The sequence below is a fragment of the Triticum urartu genome, chromosome 3, assembly GCF_003073215.2.
Source record: "Triticum urartu cultivar G1812 chromosome 3, Tu2.1, whole genome shotgun sequence".
In the NCBI taxonomy this organism is placed as follows: Eukaryota; Viridiplantae; Streptophyta; class Magnoliopsida; order Poales; family Poaceae; genus Triticum; species Triticum urartu.
The window spans coordinates 649,612,454-649,630,856 of NC_053024.1; the positions used below are offsets into that span (position 1 = coordinate 649,612,454).

An 18,403-nucleotide genomic window follows, 5' to 3' on the forward strand; every position below is an offset into this window, starting at 1 on the left:
CACCGCGGCTTAGGCCGTCAGCAGCAGCGGAGGAGAGATCCGATGGGGAGTGTGTTGGCGGCGGCGCTAGGATTCGTCCCTGACGTTGCATGGGGAGCAACTCGAGGGACGCTCGAACCGTTTTCTTGTTAGTCCATGGAAAACAAGAGTCGGAGAACCAACATATGATCCTGCATCATTGCGACAAACAACACTAGTATCTCCCGTCTGATTGTTCTTGCTAGTAGCGGCCTCCACATTGATCTTGAAACTACCCAAAGGTGGAGGTACCCATGTCCTCGCCTGACCAGGGGCCTGCCGTCCCACTTGGGACGGGTGTACCGGCAATGCAACCTCAAGTTCAGAAAGGTGTTTATAAACTTGTGGCTCCTTCATGTATCACGAACCTGGTAAAAAAGGCATTTCCAGATGCATGTTGGGCTGTAGGCCAGTTGTCTAGTAGCAATAGTTTTTAAGGTAATAGCACCACAGGTCCTCGAACTTGTCCAGGATGTGATGATTTGGTCCTCAAACTTGCAAAAGTAGATTATTTGGTCCTGAAACTTGTCTCAGATGTGCACATTTGGTCCTGGGCCAATCAACAACATCCATGTGGAGCCAGCTGGGCCGAGCCGGTCAGCGCCGCACTTTTCGCATTTAGCCCCTTGCTGTTTATCGGAATTAACCCGTGGGACGCCTCATGTCGCCGGCAGCGCTACGAGCTTGGCCGGCACGGTGCCGGAGAGGCGGTTGTGGTCTAGCGCGAGGAACCGCAGCCTGGGCATCGCCGCCATGGACTCCGCCCAGGAGCAGAGGTTCTTGTTTGTTTTCTTGCGGAGAAGTACTATGATGAAATGTGCTCGCGGCGGCAGGCTGCTCCCTGTCCTCGCCGCGCTGTTCGTGGCGCTGCTTCTCCTCTCCGGCTCCACGGCGGAAGGGGAGGACGAGGAGGGCTCGCCGGGGCGGCGGAGGAGCCGGAGGCGCCGATGGAGGCCAAGGAGAAGGCGGCCCTGTACGCCGCCATCGGGAGCTTCGTGGGCAAGGCGTGGAACGGCTCCGGCCTCTTCTCTGACCCCTGCAGCCAGACTCCCATCCAGATTCGTCTCGCCCACTGCTAGCTCCTTCTCTTTACTCAGTGTCTTCGGTTCTTGATTCATTCATGGAAAGTGTTAAACTCTGAACAAATTGAGTACTGGTAAACACCAAAATTTGCTCTCATTTCATAGATTTATACCCAGTTTCTTTCCTGTTCTGCATTACAATGTCTTGAGATTCACCACAAATCGCTGCTCAAAAGGATGTTGTTTGCTTGCACCTCCAATTAAATGACTTATATCTCAAAAAAATATAATTTAAATGACTTATCTTGGGAACGTCCAAACAAATCGTCAAATTCTCAGCACTGCATCATCTTTTCAAATTCCCCTGTTTCACTTGTAGCAGCTCTCTTACTGTTTGATCCATTGTTCCTCCACTGTTTCTCCTTGGAGAATGCAGGATTTGCTAGACTACTTCACTGTTGGACGAGTGAGACGAAACCTTTGTTCCTCAACCTACCTACTGCCTCGCGATTCTTGCCTAATTTGGAACCTTTTTTTACTGTCTCTCTTCCTCTCTTGTGCGCAACAATTTTCTTTCCCTGCGCATGATAAGAATCTGCGATTGCAGATATGCAATGTCAATGTTTTTTAAAACACATCCCATTTGGTCTTTCTTTTCTCATGTCCTCTTCCTCTTTTTTGGAGGGCGTCCTCTTGCTCTTTTGCTTTGCCCACAAAATCATTGGTACCAACTCAGTAGGAGTAGTACATTTTTTACTTCCACCGATTTAACACTGGTTTACCTTGGTCTGATTAGCACTTTCTGGCGATCATACACATAGTTAGTTAGTTTATAACCAGGTTTACGTATGCTGTTCGCAATTATTTTCACTCTCAGTGGTACTGCTAGAATTACATTCTGATCCTCATGACAAGCCAAGAAAGTTGTACCTGAACAACAGAACATGTGACCCTTCCACCTCTGTTCCTAATATTTACCCCAGCCAATTATGTTTTACTATTCATTTGCATAATTTAAGTATGCATCTATGTAGAATGTAGTAGTACAATTTTACTGACTGATGATGACGATATTCGATTCAGTGAAATAATTGCTTCTTGGATCCAATTTTTTGGCTTTCCTGCAGGGGGTGTCATCGGTCCAGTGCTCGACAACTCGCTGTAGTGCGCCCCGGACGCCAGGTTCAGCCCCAAGTTGTTCGGCCTCCGGTGCCTCAAGAGCCTCACCTTCTACGCCTGCTTCCCGGCGGCCAACTCCACGGACATCCCGGTGACAAACTGGGACAAGCTCTCCGGCACCCTCGAGACGCTCGAGTTCCACTCAAACCTGGGCCTGGCCGGCGCCATCCCGGCGTCCCTCAGCCGCCTGGCCAGCCTGCAGTCTCTGGTCCTCATCGACGACAGCCTCACCGGCGCCACTGGAGCTTGGCGGGCTGGCGAAGCTGCGGCAGCTCGTGATGTCCGGGAACGGGCTGTCGGGCAGGGGTGTCGGCCACGCTCGGTAACCCCCGCCGCCTCGACGAGCTGCTGACCATGGACATGAGCAAGAACTCTCTAACCGGGTCTCTGCCTCCGTCGCTAGGTGGGCTCAAGGGGCTGCTTAAGATGGACCTCGGCAACAACCGCCTCGACGGGCGCATCCCGCCGGAGCTCGCCGGCCTGGAGAGCCTCACGTTGCTCGACCTCCGGAACAACAACCTCACCGGCGGGCTGCCGGAGTTCGTGCTGGGCATGGCGGCCCTGCAGGACCTGCTGCTCTCGAGCAACCCGCTGCTGGGAGGAACCCTGATGCGGCACGAGAAGATGGCGAGCCTGGCCACGCTGGACCTGTTCAACGTCCCTCGCAGGCACCATCCCGGAGTCCATGGTGGCGATGCACAGGTTGCGGTTCCTCGCGCTAGACCACAACCGCCTCTCCGGCACCGTGCCGGCCAAGCTCGTAGCGTTGCCGGCGACATGAGGCGTCCCACGGGTTAATTCATATAAACAGCAAGGGGCTAAATGCGAAAAGTGCGGCGCTGACCGGCTCGGCCCAGCTGGCTCCACATGGCTGTTGTTGATTGACCCAGGACCAAATGCGCATGTCCAGACAAGTTTCAGAACCAAATAATTCACTTTTGCAAGTTTGAGGACCAAACCATCACATCTTGAACAAGTTCAAGGACCTGTGGTGCTATTATCTCATAGTTTTTTTTACGGGCCGTTCGCCAGCTGATGTCAAAGATGACATCGTCCGCATGTTTAGCCGTATTCATGCGCGCATCCGGCCATCCCGGCAGGGGAGTGACGAGACAAATGACGAACCTGTTCGTCAGCTACTACGTGTAGCGTACGCGCGTGGACGGAGATCACCGAACCGCTGGTTTGATCACTGGCGAGGCTACGTGCGCGCGCTCCTCTTTATATACCTGCGCACGCACACGGCGAGGACGGCACCCTTAAAATTTGGGTATTTGCTCCCTTGTCCCCGCCGTTTTTCCTTCAGAAGACATGGCTGCTCCGGGCACTGCTGCGGAGGTGGAGGTGGATGTGGGAGGTGGGGCGCTGGAGAGGAGCGCCGGCGGCGGTGGCGGCAGGAGGAAGCCGCAGGGGTGGAAGTGCATGCCCTTCATCTTAGGTACGTTTCACAAGTTCAGTTCTACTACTAGATTTCATTTCCATATCTCTCGATCTGCTCTGGTTTGTTTTTTCATTTCTACATGCTGTGCGTGCGTGCGTTTTATCTGGATCAAAGTTACAAGACTGTCAGATTTACAACTTAACATACATCTATGAGCGTAAATATGGTCAGTTTTGCTTGGGTTGAACCGTTGAAGGGACAGCGGGGGCTTTAGTCAGGTTTTACTTTCAGGTGTGTCCACCCTTGTATCACAAGTGGTCTGCCGGAAGTTAAGACTCAAGAGTACAACACCTAAAGTCAGGGCGAACACATAAAAAGTACTCCTTTTGTCCCATAATATAGAACGTTTTTGCAAGCTAACGTAGCTTGCGAAAACTTTTTATATTATGGGACGGAGGGAGTAGCTCCGTACGTCACGCTGACATTGTTCTTCACACGAATAGACTCAAAATAAACCTATTCTTTATACTCTACAAAGAAATGGTTTGAATGCTATGCGTTCATCCTCACATATTACCTCTTGAGCTCCGATTATCTCTTGAGCTACCAGCAAAATTATTATCATAATCATCATCCATTCACAATCTTTTGGTTAGTTGATTCGTTTGATTTATTTTCTATGGTACTTCTGATTTGTACAGAGTTACAGGGTACAATGACACAAGTGCTAATTTTCAATAATAGTGCACAATAATTTAACATCCATAGCACCGCACGCCTATTTAGTTAGTATAGAGTAAGTGGTTGGTAAGACAATTTTATTTGAAGTCTTGCATGCAATTTAGATATGTCTAGAATGGTTTTATCTTAGCCTTATCTTCAATAACTGCGTATTTACTAAATATGTGGTGAGACATACTCCCTCCGTTCCTTGATATAAGGTGCATAGATTTTTGAAAAAAAATCCAAAATATAAGGTGTATTGTGTTGCACCACTCGTCTGGATAATGTTTTTAGGGATTTGATTGCATTTTCTTATATTAGGCAAGCTCCTCTATTTTCTCATGTCAATTAGTCTGGTGTAATCTCGCCCAAACCTTGTGAATTTTTTCCTCCACATGCGTTCTTTAATATCCGTGCCAAAAACTATACACCCTATATTAAGGAACGAAGGGAGTATTATACTAAGAGATCATCTTTTAAATAAGAGAAGACAAGCCCTTTTTTTCTGATTTCTCTCTCCTCTATCTCAACATTTATTCTACATGGCACCCTTAAGATAGCACCGTTGTACATGCCCTTAGAAAGTCATCGTGTCAGTGTGTCAAACTATAATTAATATTACCGTAGTAATTGTACTTGTCAGTGTCGGACTAGGGATTATTCGGTTTGGTTAGCTATTGTAAGTAGGCTTGCTTGTACATGAGCTTCATATGGACTTGGGTCTTGCTAGCTTTGGTGGTTCGTGTAGACTTAGGTACATAGCAGCAGGTCGTGGCTTCGTATATATTAGAGGCTAATGCGCGTTTCACTGCATCATTCTTCATTCATGAGATTAACCCTTTTGTTCTTTAATTGGCTATTATTATCTGTTGTCTCGTTTTTGGATTGTAGTCTACGTTAGCTTGTGTTTTTTCCTGCAAATAAAGGGGTTTTAATTATGTCCTGGCAGTTTTTTTTTTCATATATCTTGTTGGGTTGTTGATGCAAACAGTATTCGTTCTGGGAAGAGTGGAGATGTTAGATGCGTGGTTGGAGTCCTTACACCCATTTCGGCTTCGCTAGTGGTTGTGTGACCTACTTGAGAGTTCTTATTTCACATTGAAGCCATGTAAATGTTGTAACAATGCTCACATGGGCCGGCCATGAAGCTTCGGCTCGCTCGGCTCGAACTCCGTGCTCCACTTGCTAGTTTCAGGTTTTCCCTCCACTCATTCCACTGCTAGGTCAGAAAAACAGGCTACATATTTTTTATTTAAAAAAGTTCATTAAATCAAAAGGTTCACATATTTTAAAGAAATGGATTTCAAAATGTGTTTTGAACTAAAAAAACATGAATTTAAAAATATAATGGATGTCAAATAATGTTGGCGAATTTGAGAAAGATCACATACTTTAAAACTATTCGTGAACTTTAAAATTATTCATAAATTGTAAAAGTGTTTGTGAATTCCAAAAAATGTTCTTAGTTTCTAAAATGTTCAAGACTTTAATAAATACTCATGAATTAGCATGTGAAAAAAAATGAAACAATAAACAAAAACGCGAAAAAATAACAGGAAAAATAAAAGAAAAATTATTAAAACATGTGAAAAACATAATAGGAAAGAAAAAATGAAAATAATCAGGCAATACCTTCTCAAACTGACAGCCCCAGTGACACACACCCTTACACGTGGGGTTCATATCACCCCCATAGCCCCCTATGCACCAGATTGCTTCAAATCTAGGGAGTTTAGAGCATCTCCAGCCGTTCGCCCCCCAGGGGCTTGAAATAGCGTCGTTTGGGGGCCAACATACGATAAAATGGGCATGGGGGCGACCGCCCCCCAAGGTTGCCCCAGACACCGTTTTTAAAAAACCAAACTCGGCCAAACACGACACAAATTTGAAGGAAATTTAGGCGTTTCACTGATATTTGTACAAATTAAAAACATAATTTAAAAACAAACTAAAAACAACTACTACTACGCCGCCGCCGCCCACCCGCCGCCGCCGCCTTGAGCCTTCTATATGCCGAGGAGCCTGTAGAAGTTGGTGTAGTCGTTGTCGTCACCGCCTTCCTACACGCCGCCTCCGTCCTTGTTGCACCCCTGACCCGCATCGCCGATGCGTGGGGGGTTGGATGGCACGGGCGCCTCGTCGTCACTGTCGTCAAGGATGACGTGCCGCCCTCGTCGTTGTCGTGGCGTCGGGCGGCGATCTCCTCGAGGGCGTGGCGCTGGCGCTCCATCTCCTGCCGGACATAGTCGTCCCGTGCCCATTTCAGGCTGGTCTGCTCGGCGGCGGCCATGGCTTCGTGCTCCTTCTTCACGGGAGGAGTGTCGACTCGGTCTTCGGCTTGACGAGGCGGGAGGAGGAGACCGGAGAAGAAGGGACGCCGCCCTCGTTGATGACGAGGGCACAGCTACGCGTGCGCCGCCTGAGCGGCGTCTCTCGTGGCTCCAGCTTGACGAGGAGGAGTGTCGGCGACCCAGAGGAGCGGGAGCCCGACGAGGACAAGGACGTCGTTTCCATGCGCCTCGGCGTCCAGGGACTGCAGCGGCAGCGAGAGAAGGAGGGGGTGCCGGGTACTCCAACCGCAGCGCATTGCTGACCTCAATGTGCTCGAGGATGGCGTCGAGCATGCGCCCGAGGACGCCCCACCATTGGCGCCACCCCTGGGAGTTGAGGGGGGCGCGGGGTTCAATGTCGTTTGTGGAAGCGGTCGAAGTACGCCGTCCATAGCGTGTGGCTGTCCGGGGCATACCTCGGCTGATTCCGCGCGCTCTCCGGCAGCGACAATTTTATGCATGCGATCCCGGCGCGCCGGTCAGCACCAGAGGGCGGCGGTGGTACCGGGACTCCGTCGATGCTCATCCTCCATGAGCCCCGCACCCGCATGTCCGGTGGCGCCAGGTAGTCCGCCTCGTAGAGGAAGCGGGCCTCGTCCTCGTGCAGGTGGCGGCCGAAGCCGTTGGCCGCCGCTTCGTCGTCGGGGTAGCGCTCGGCCATGGTCGTCGGCGAGGAGAGAGGGGAGAAGGGGCGTCGATGATGAGAGGGGCATCACTAGCGAGAGGAGAAGGGGTTGTGGCCGCAGGCGAGGGAGGGCGACTTTTATAGCGATGGGTGGGCGACGAGCGGGCGACAGTCGTGTGTACGCATGGCGGGAGGGGACGTGATGCGCATCGGCGCCTTCACTGCGCCGCCCGTAAGGAATCAATGGAAGGTTGACCGGCGGCAGCCTTCGCATTGATTCCCCGCAGGAAAACGAGGTAATGTGGACGACGAACGCGCCTAGTCGCTGACTCAGCGGGTCCACCAGGCTTTCGCCCCAAAAATGTTTCCCACGGCGCTCCCGGGTGCCTCCTGGCGCGTGGGTTCGGCCTGGGTCCCCCGGCATCAAATTTGGCTCTAACTGGCGAAAAATGGGCTTCTGAGGACATAAGTGGGCTGTTTTTTCACGCCGGCGATAAAAAAGGGCCTTGGGGGCCTGTTTGGGGGAGTGGAGATGCTCTTAGTATCTTATAATTGATATATACATAAGGTTGCCTGAGTTTTGTACAGTGAGTTGAGACATTGAGAATAAAAGAACAAAGGGCAAGATATAAGCCCTTGGCAAAAGTTTTGTGCATGTGTATTTGTCTACTTTGATGTGATTGATCTTGAGGGCGACATCTACATAAATGAGTGTCTGACATTTTGTTCCTACGCAGCAATCGCTACATTTGAGAATGTCGGGTCACTTGGTATGGTAGCAAATTTGGCGCTCTATCTTGTGAAGCGCTTCAATTTTGGGCAGCTCACAGCAATAAACACTACCAACATTTTCTTCGGCACGCTGAACTTCACGCCGTTGCTAGGTGCCTTCATCTCCGACGCCTACTTGGGAAGGTTCAGAACCCTTGCCTACGGGTCCTTCTTTAGCCTCCTGGTATGTATATGCCACGGTCAAAACTTGTTTATCAGCCCTGTTTCACCTTCATGTATTAGCAAAAAGGAAGATAATTTTTTATTGGGACAATTGGCCTCCCGTTGATTTCCATTAAAGAAACCACTAGAAGTTTTACAAAACGTCAAAAATAAATAAAAGTAGAAAAAATCAGCCACCAAGGAACTATGTGCATGTGTTTGGGCATCCATCAAACACCCCTAGAGCTTCCTTAAAAGATTTACATAAAACATCGTAGGCCTCCTAGCCAGCCAGCTAGCCAGCAAAATCTTGCAGCAAGCCACTAGCAATAGAAAAACTCCAAAGAAAAAACATATGGGTCTGAAATTACTAATCATAGGAGCATTAGGCACTTTAGGTATCAAAGAATGACAGCATGATTGAATCATTCCACATCCAATTTGAAGCAAACGCGAGATTAGTCATCATTGTCAAAATAAGTCTAACAAATGAATGGAATAACCAAAGTTGTTGATTGATTAATATGACAAATGGCATGTCCATAGAACATGAGTCAATGATGAACAATTTATCGGCTTATTACCACAACAAAACTTGATGCATCAACACAGGAAATTTATTTACTTGGTTAGCTGTTCTAAGCAATTACTATCACAAACTAAATTTTTTTTGAACAACTATACTAAATTTCCTACATGATATTCGCAAATCACATTAACTAATATTTTTACATTTCCCGTAGTCTAATTCACGAATTTATTTGGTGCTACAACAGGGAATGCTAGGATTGACTTTGTCTGCATCAGTTCCAGCTTTCAAACTAGCAGACTGCAATCAAACAGTTCAACTAGGTGAACATTGCAATAGTCCATCAACACTCCAGCTCAGTGTGCTATACCTATCTTTAGCATTTCTAATCATTGGCGGTGGAGCAATCCGACCATGCAGCTTACCCTTTGGAGTAGACCAATTCGACATGACCGATAGAAATAGTCAAAAAGGCCTAAATAGCTATTATAACTGGTACTATGGCACAACTAATATTGCCTTGGTGTTTTCTATGACTATTCTCGTCTACATTCAGGCTACGATCAGCTGGCCAATAGGATTTGGCATACCAACGTTCTTCATGTTGTTGTCAATTATCATTTTATTTATGGGTACTAGACTTTATGTCCATGTACCACCAGAGGGAAGCATCTACACTGGAATTGCCCAAGTTTTACTAGCATCATTTAAAAAGAGAAGACTCAAGCTTCCAAACTCGGACGATATAAGTCAGCAAGAGTTGTTGCTATTCAGCCCTCCCACGAGGGGCCATCGTATTTTCAGATTGCCACTTACTTCCCAGTTCAGGTAAACTAAAGAAGTAACCACAATGTTTATCAATAAAAAGTAGCGAGAGTGGAAGTATCACAACACATCCACAAAAATAACATTTGATACCATCCCATTCCAAAAATTCCCATGTTATTCCGAAGGAAAAAAATGAATAATCAAATTTTGTTGTTAATTTTTCTCATTAACTTATTACCAAAATCTAACAAGTTCAAGGACCTGTACAACTAGGGGTTAGAATAATACTATGTATATCCTTTTGAGGGACTATATCCTACCTTGGTATAGTGTCTTGTACGCTCGACAACATCATCAAACAATTATTTACCAAGTCGCTTGCGCGAGTGTTTTTATAGGCTTAACATCCATGTAGAGTGCCCGCTCCCTAAAAAAATATAAGATCGTTCAGATCACTAGTCATCTACGCAATGAAATTTGTTTACAGATGGAGTACTTGCTAAAAGCATGTAGAATTCGGTATTGGTAAAAGTAAGCCATTTTGCTGCAAGTATAGTGAGCAAAATTGCATTCTTATAATATAAATAGCGCGTTAGACATACAAAACAAAATATCAATAATTTCAAATAATTATTTGCTAGATGCTAATGTATACCCACCATTTATTGTCATTTGTTCTCAGGTTTCTTAACAAAGGTGCGATTTTAAAGGATGGTGATATAAATGACGATGGTTCCGCAAGAAATTCATGGGAGCTTTGTAGTATCCAACAGATAGAAGAAGTTAAATGTTTGATAAGAATTTTTCCTATTTGTATATCTGGCATCGTATGCTTCATCGCATTGGTTCAACAATACACCTCTGCAAGCTTTCAAGCATTAACAATGGACTGTCACCTTGGAACACATTTTGAAATCCCTGCAGGCTCTGTTATATCCATATCCTTTATCGCCCTAACTGCATTCCTGCCGATTTATGACCGAATATTGGTACCTATAGCTAGAAGATTCACCAGAGTGGAAAGTGGAATTACAGTTCTTCAGAGACAAGGTATAGGATTGGTGATTTCTCCCATATCAATGGTGGTAGCAGGGCTTGTTGAACACAAAAGGAGAAACTCAGCATTGTCTAATGGAGGAAAATCACCTATGTCAGTCTTTTGGCTTGCCCCCCAATTGATTTTAATGGGTATTGCTGATGCCTTCAATGCAGTTGGACAATTAGAATTCTATAATAAGCAGTTTCCAGAGCAGATGCTAACCCTAGCAGGATCCCTCTTTTACGTTACTTTAGCTGGAGCAGGCTATTTGAGTACTGCTATGACAAACATCACAAACAAAGTGACTACGAGAGATGGCCACAGAGGCTGGATCGCAGACGATATTAATCTCGGCAAGCTTGACTATTACTTTTATTTAATTGCCCTCGTGGGAGTACTGAACCTTTTCTACTTCCTCATATGCTCCCACTACTATCAATACAAATCCATTTCACACTATGCTGAGGAACCCATCAAAATACAGACCAAGGAAGAGGCAGAAGCAGAGATGGACCCCAGTAGAGATGCACCTAACAAGTAAATATTGTACGGGATATTTATCCCGCACACAGTATATACTTTGGAAAAGTTTCATCAGGTCTTCATGTTTTACTACATGGCACATGACATTATTACCTTTTGAATGTGATGAAGAACAAGTGTGCCTTCTTTTAGTCAGGATGTATGACTGTTACCCAAGAAGTATCAACAAAGAGCTAAAACGTCTTCTGTATTTCAATTTGATGAAGTGCGAGTGTTTGGAACATAGTGAACCCAACAATTTTGTACAAAATTTTCTTTGTTCAGTAATAACTTAATCGTGGTGAAGCTATTAAGTCTGTTATTTATCTGTAACAAGTACACACATAAGATACTTGTTAGTACATCTTCATGTATGGATGTTCTCAGAAAGAAAGAAAGAAAAACTTATGTATGGCTTGTTACTTGTTTTGAAAATAGTATATGTTTGAAACAGTTCACTGAAGTTTCACCCTATATGCCCCTACGGATTGAACTCGCCTACAAATTATAATAAAAGGCTTTTATAACTTGCTAGTTTACTTCACTGGAGGCATGGTCCACACATAGTTGATTTGTTTCATCTAACTGTTTTAGGCCCTAGTCTGATTCTAAAATGATTTGTATGTAATATAAACATGTTTTTTTGTGAACTAATACTATATACCTAAATAGTCGACCATCGCTACTTGTTTTAGCTTAATATATGCACACATGTCACATTATCAAAGGCCCATCACCACATGTATGGAGAAAGTTTGTCATGATTAGTTGGTCCCCACTACTTATATGTATCTCAATATGCACACATCCCACCTCACCACACATGTCACTAGAACACGTAATACTACTACTTATATTCTATAAATAGATTTCAATTATACAATATATAATATGTATTTTAGTTTTAGTTCATATATTATTAATGTAAATATTGCGTATGACCAAATCTCACCGAGATATATTGCAACCGATTCAGTAGCAACACGAGGAATCTATTACAATGTAATCATGTTGAGAGTCTTTTGGGGAAATCTTATCCATCGCTCAATGCGTTAAATTGCCTCCATAAAGCTCGGTGTGCCAGCGCATCAAGTGTCCCTCATGGCTCCTCTAGCTACCTAGGACGTTTGGTTGGGAAAGGAAGTTTACGTAGGATACGTAACAAACTTACGTGAGTCTAGCAACGGATGAAAGAAATACCATACTCCCCTAACCCAATAACCATGACTCCAGACTCAAATAGGTCTAGTATTTTATTTCAACACATGACATTTCATCCGGGTTATAACTTATTCTCCTTCCCACCCTCGTCGACTGTGCCTCAGTGTTCACACAATGACAACATGTTTGAATGTTGTCAATCCTAAGACCTCTCTCTCTCTCTCTCTCTCTCTCTCTCTTGGCATATGATAATAAATTTGCATTTTTTCTATGAGGTTTTGGTGAGGCATGCTTGCGTGGTTATATATATTCTTTTCGTTTCTCATCCTGGTTTTGCCGAGGTGTTCATTTTCAATCCGGATCGGCATTGGTATGAAACAAAGAAGGATCATGCGGTATTGATGAAGGTTGCACTCTAAATAGCATTTTTAAAATGGTTAATAGGTAAAATAACAACATATTTATATTTATTATACATATTTTTCTAATCAAATTCTATATATAACATGTTAAATTTAAAGTTAGGATTTAGAGATATGAATATTAAAAAAACATTTGATGTGTATTGCGGGTTGATTAACTCAAATACCAAGGGGATTTCTGCAAACACGAAAATCTGACTTAAAAATGGCATGGGGTTGATTAACAGAAATACCATGGATTTTTATGAAAAAGCGAAAATCATACTTCAAAGTGGTTGACTACTAGAAACTTGAGGGAGTTTTATGCAAAATAGCGTGACGGACCAAGAATACCTATTTCCTTTATTAGTAGGTAATAGATCATTGGAAAAAATGTAGTTGTCCCGGTAACATATATCATCACGAACATAACTAAGAACTAGCTGGGCTTCATTCTAAAAGAAAAAACCTAGCTGAGCTTCTTTTTGACAATCCTCTCTTCTCACGGCTCAACGAGACCATGTTTTGTACCGCGGCGACTATTTCTCGCTTTATGTGAGAGCCCCTTCTGACTCGCTGAAGATCTTTCCACTACGATGAAGTTATCAGGCCAGCCCAATTTTTTTTTCGTTCGCGATCGCTTGTTGCGCTTCGTTCGCTAGACTGGTTTTCCATCGAGTTCCTTCGCTAGCTGAGCTTCCTTTGCTGGTTCTGCTAGTTTTTTTTCATTTTTTTTTGTTTTCTCATTAGTTCTCCGGTTTTCCTTTTTTTTAAAAAAAATTATCTTCATTTCTCATCATTTCTTTTTGATTTTTTTTCTTTTCTTTGTTTTCACCAGTTTTCTTTCGCTTCTTCTCACAAAAAAGCACAGCAAAAAAGTGCACGTAAGAGGACTCGAACTCGCGCCGCAATAATGCAGGAATTGGTTAGCGAACCACTACGCCAATGATTGACAACAATGCAAACTATCTAAAAACTAGCGTAGCCACGCTATTTATTAATTATTACACAGCAGCACTTCGATTTTTTTAAAAATTTAAAGTTGATTTTTTATGAAAAAAAGTTCATCAATTTTATAAAAATGTGCACAAATTTTTCAAAAAAAATTACGAATTTGAAAAAACGTTCATTGATTTTGAAAAAAGTTCATCAAATTTGAAGAATTGTCACATTTGAAAAAAGTTCACCAAATTTAAAAAAAGTTCATTGGATTTGAAAAAAGTTCACCAAATCTGAATAAGGTTTACCAAATTTGAAAAAAGTTCATTGATTTTGAAAAAATATTCATCAAATTTCAAAATAAAAGTTCATCATCTTTTAAGAAAAAGTTCATCTAATTTGAAAAAAAATCATGAATTTTCAGAAAAATTCAGTGCATTTAAAAAAAAGGGGAAAAAATAAAAATGCGTGAGAACTGAATAGTGGAATAAAAATGTGCGGAAACTGAACAGTGGGCGGGAAAAACTGAGGAAGGTAATAAAGGCATGCACAGTGATTGATAAGACTATATTATCTTAAACCTTGCATGCAATTTAGAATAACAATAAAAATATATCTACAATAGATTATCTCTTTGCTTTATCTACAATAATTAGTTATTCCTAAAAACACACTCAGCCATATTGTGCTAGATTATCTCTTAAATAAAAAAAGACAAGCTTTTTTTTACGAATTCTCTCTCCTCCATCTCAGCATTTATCTATGTGACACTCCTAAGGTATCATCATTGTACATGTCCTAAATGGTAGACAAAAGCAAGAATGCACGAAGTCATCGGTCTAGCCTACTATTTAGTGTTGTTGTCTTGGAACTTTGGATCCTATCGCCCGCATCTTTTTTGGAGTAGTTTAAACAAAAGAAGAAGAAAAGTATATGGGCCGGCCTAGCTTGGATGGCTTTAGGCGCTTTGACGGGCGCATGAAGCGTCATAGGGGCGCCCGTTTTGTACAGGTAGCTATTTTTTTAGGAACAACTAACAAAGGAGTACTTCTTCGGGAGCCATGTAAGGGTCACCTGGGGTTGAGAGCATGCCAAGTGACGCGTCACTTGTCGTGCTTTGGAGGCTCTCTTTTATTTTTATTTTTTTATTTTCTGCATGCATTTTTGGCTTTTAGGATGGTTTTTTTTCCCGGTTTTTTCGGCTTCCCCGTTCTTTTTTTGCGCAAAAAACATGTTTTCTAATTTTTTTTCTTCCGCGAGAGGCATAATCGTGCTTCTTAGAAACAAAAAAAAAATATTTTTTTCTTTTATGAGAGGTACAGTCTTGCCTCTCCGAAACCGAAAAAACACGTTTTCTTTTGTTTCCTTCTGCGAGAGGCACGGATTTATTTTCGCGAGTCGTGCCTCTTGAAAACAAAAAAAAAAGTGTTTTCTTTTCTTTCCCCTTCTGCTAGAGGCACAGATTAGCTTTCAGATTTGCTTCTGCAAGAGCCATAGTTGTGCGGATCCGGCTTGCCTGCTCCCAACCCATGCTCCCATCCGTGCTCCCACTCCATGCTACGGCTGTCTTTCTCTTTTTTCTTTCTAATCTAATCATCTCCCTCCTAATTTTAAGAGGTGGGGCCGGGCCTTATTTTGTTCCAATCAAATCATGTCACGTATGCGGGAGCACGGATGGGAGTACACTGGGGGAGCAGGCAAGTCTTGTCCTAGTTGTGCCTCTTGTAAACGAATAAATATGACTTTTTTTCCTTCCACGAGAGGTACACATTTACTTCTCGTGGAGGCACGGATTTGCTTCTGTGAGAGGCACAGTGGGAAGAATCCGACGGTGAAACCGATTCAATATTTGGTTGCACGGTTTAAAGGTAAAACGTTTTGAATAAACGGACACATGAAAAAAAACTCGCAGGTTGCGACAAGTGACGCACATGCAGTAACCACTTAACGCAACCTACCCGGGTGGGAGTGACCTTTGTGTAGAGTGCTTCTTAATTAGTAATTTGGAGTTTTTTAGGCAATGTACAGTGTTCTTTCCCGCAAAAAAAATGTACAGCGTTTTCTTTTTTAGAAGAAGGCAATGTACAGGTACTACATGTAGGAAGATCGGTCTGGGCCTGTAAACTTCGGCCATCAGGGCATGGGCCTCAGGGAACTTATAGTCTGCATATGATTACATCCATGATTTCCGTCTAAAAATACAGCTATTCTAAAAATTCTCAAAAGAAAAGCTATTCTAAACAAATAATGACAGCCATTCTTTTTAAATTGACCCCCCCCCTCTAAAGAATTATAATACTACTCCCTCCGTTCCGAATTACTTGTCGTGGTTTTAGTTTACCTACAAGTAATTCGGAACGGAGGGAGTAGATTTTTATTTATCGAATTTCAGACATTTAGTAATTTCTTCATCATGGAAATGCATTTTGCTGATTATCGTATGCAACCGTCCGTCCGTATGTCGAGTCTGCCTGCTTGGAGGTGGCCGGTGAGGCTGTGAGAGCGATTAATTGCTTGATTTCTCCTTTGCAAAAAGGAAAAAAGAAAGGAGAACCTTGATTTGAATAATGAAATCCTGCATTCATATGGATGGGATCGGGTAGAAACCGGAACCAAGTTCCCTAAGAAAACTATCAAAGCACACGACATATCGAGGTGCTCGTTCTCCAAGACCAGGACCTGACATCAAACATTTCGGCTTGATCACGATGTCTTAGAGGCCGGAGACCATTTCCATACGTATCTTGCCAGTATAGTCTGCTTCCTATTTGTTAGGGGATTAAAATTCTATGCTCATGAGTATATACTCTCTCCGTTCACTTTTGTTAGTCATGAAGCAAAATCTAGTAGACGCTCACTCGGGCGCGGCTAGAAAGCGTGTTTTCCATTTTTACCCCCGTGTCGGCCGAGACACGGTGGCATAGCACCGGCATCCCTCCCTCTCGCTCGCTCGCATCGCCTGCGCCCTCTCTCGCCCATGCCGCCTCTCCCCGAGCTCCTTCCCCGACCGCGTCGCCGGCACCCTCTCCCTCGCGTGCGTCGCCGACGCTCTCTTCCTCTCACATCTCCCTCTGCATCATTAGAAATGAGATCCCCCCCCCACCCCCTCTTGTTCTCCGGTCAGCAACGCCGATGCTTGATCTACGACAGGGACTACCAAGACAGCACGACGGAGCTGTTGTTGTCGGTTGTCTGGTGAGGATCTCGTCTCCTGCAGCCGCTGCTACCTGGCTGCCTTCGTCGTGCTCGTCGTCACCACCACCTCAACGCAAGACCCCCCCCTTCATTTCTCCCCCACACCACCTTTCCCTTCCACCCTGAGGCCCCATTTGGTGGTAAGGGGTCCCTCGGGGATCCCTGCCTTTTTCTCGGGTGGCTAACCCACGTGCTGAGTTGGCCCTGGTCAAGCAAACCACCCTATCTGGTTGCATGCGAGGGAGGAATATCCATGGCCTTTCCACGGCCCAACCCCGGGTAGATCTCCTTGTGTCGACAACTCAGGGAGAAAACACTCGACTCGTTCCTTCTCTCACTCGTGAGTCGTGATCCTCCAGCCTCCGCCTGCATGATGCTCCCACCCCTGCCCCCTTCCTCCCCTCTCGCCGGTCATCCAAACTGAGCCGGTGTTCTCCCCATGGTGGGAGGGGATGAGGGGATCCCCAATGTCCATGGAAATTACCCCGAGGTGGATTAGTGCCCTGGAAACTTTACTCTTCCAACCAAATTAGGCCTGAATGAGTGCCTGACTGACACTCAAGCCGATTTGTTTCTCCACCACGTGGATCTCGCCAGGTCCGACTACGCCGTGGACATGGTCACACAGTAGTGGCCGCGGGAGGGTGGCGGCAAGGGCCTACCTCCACTACAAAAAAGACACATCCGTGACATTTTGGGTTGAACGGATTTTTTTTTCTGTCATGCTATTCTTGTAGAACTTATTAAAATTCTTCACCATTAGACTCAATTCTTCATTGAAGTTTTGTTTCTCACTTGATGATGTGGGAGCATCACATGAGGCATTGTAAGCACCACTTGACTTGTTGTGAAGCTCTTCCTCATCCTTGAGTGACATCTCATGAGCAACAATCCTTCCAATGACTTCCGTTGGCTTGAGATCTTTATAATTGGGCATCATTTGGATCAATTTGCACACGGTATCATATTTTCCATCCAAGGCTCTTAGGATCTTCTTGATGATGAATCTATCGGTCATCTCTTCGCTTCCTAAGCCGACAATCTCATTTGTGATGGGAGCAAGTCTAGAGTACATTTCAGCGACACCTTCACCATCCTTCATTTTGAACTTGTCAAGTTGACTTTGAAGCACATCCAATTTGGATTCCTTGACGGAGTCGGTACCTTCGTGCATATCAATCAAAGCATCCCAAATTTCCTTTGCATTGTCAAGATGGCTGATTTTGTTGAATTCTTTGGGGCACAACCGTTGAAGAGAATATCACAAGTTTGAGCATTGTATTGTAGCATCTTCAACTCTTCCGCGCTAGCCTCTTGGTTCGGTTCTCTCCCATCAAAAAATTCACCTTGCAAGCCAATACACACAATAGCCCAAACGGCAGGGTTATGTCCAAGAATATGCATTTTCATCTTATGCTTCCAACTAGCAAAATTAGTACCATCAAAGTAAGGACCTCTACGGTGGTAATTTCCCTCACTAAACGCCATACTCTCCTAGGTTGTGAAACCAAGGCTATGATCACCAAAGCTATGGAAATCAAGGCAAATGGAGACCAAAGCTCTGATACCACTTGTAGGATCGAAAGTATGTCTAGAGGGGGGATGATTAGACTACTTGACCAAATAAAAATCTAGCTT

At 44.4% G+C, this 18,403-nt stretch overlaps 1 protein-coding gene and 1 pseudogene across 1 annotated transcript; both read left to right on the forward strand.

Annotated features, from left to right (window-relative positions):
* The first annotated feature begins 656 nt into the window (after nt 1-656).
* LOC125547106 lies at nt 657-3,000 on the forward strand (annotated as a pseudogene).
* Nucleotides 3,001-3,515: 515 nt separating this feature from the next.
* Nucleotides 3,516-11,324, forward strand: LOC125548986 (protein NRT1/ PTR FAMILY 2.12-like). The gene is made up of 4 exons (XM_048712487.1): nt 3,516-3,657; nt 8,016-8,233; nt 8,988-9,568; nt 10,191-11,324. The coding sequence occupies exons 1-4, from the start codon at nt 3,531-3,533 to the stop codon at nt 11,086-11,088; spliced, it is 1,824 nt and encodes a 607-aa protein (XP_048568444.1). The 5' UTR covers nt 3,516-3,530; the 3' UTR covers nt 11,089-11,324.
* Nucleotides 11,325-18,403: the final 7,079 nt, after the last annotated feature.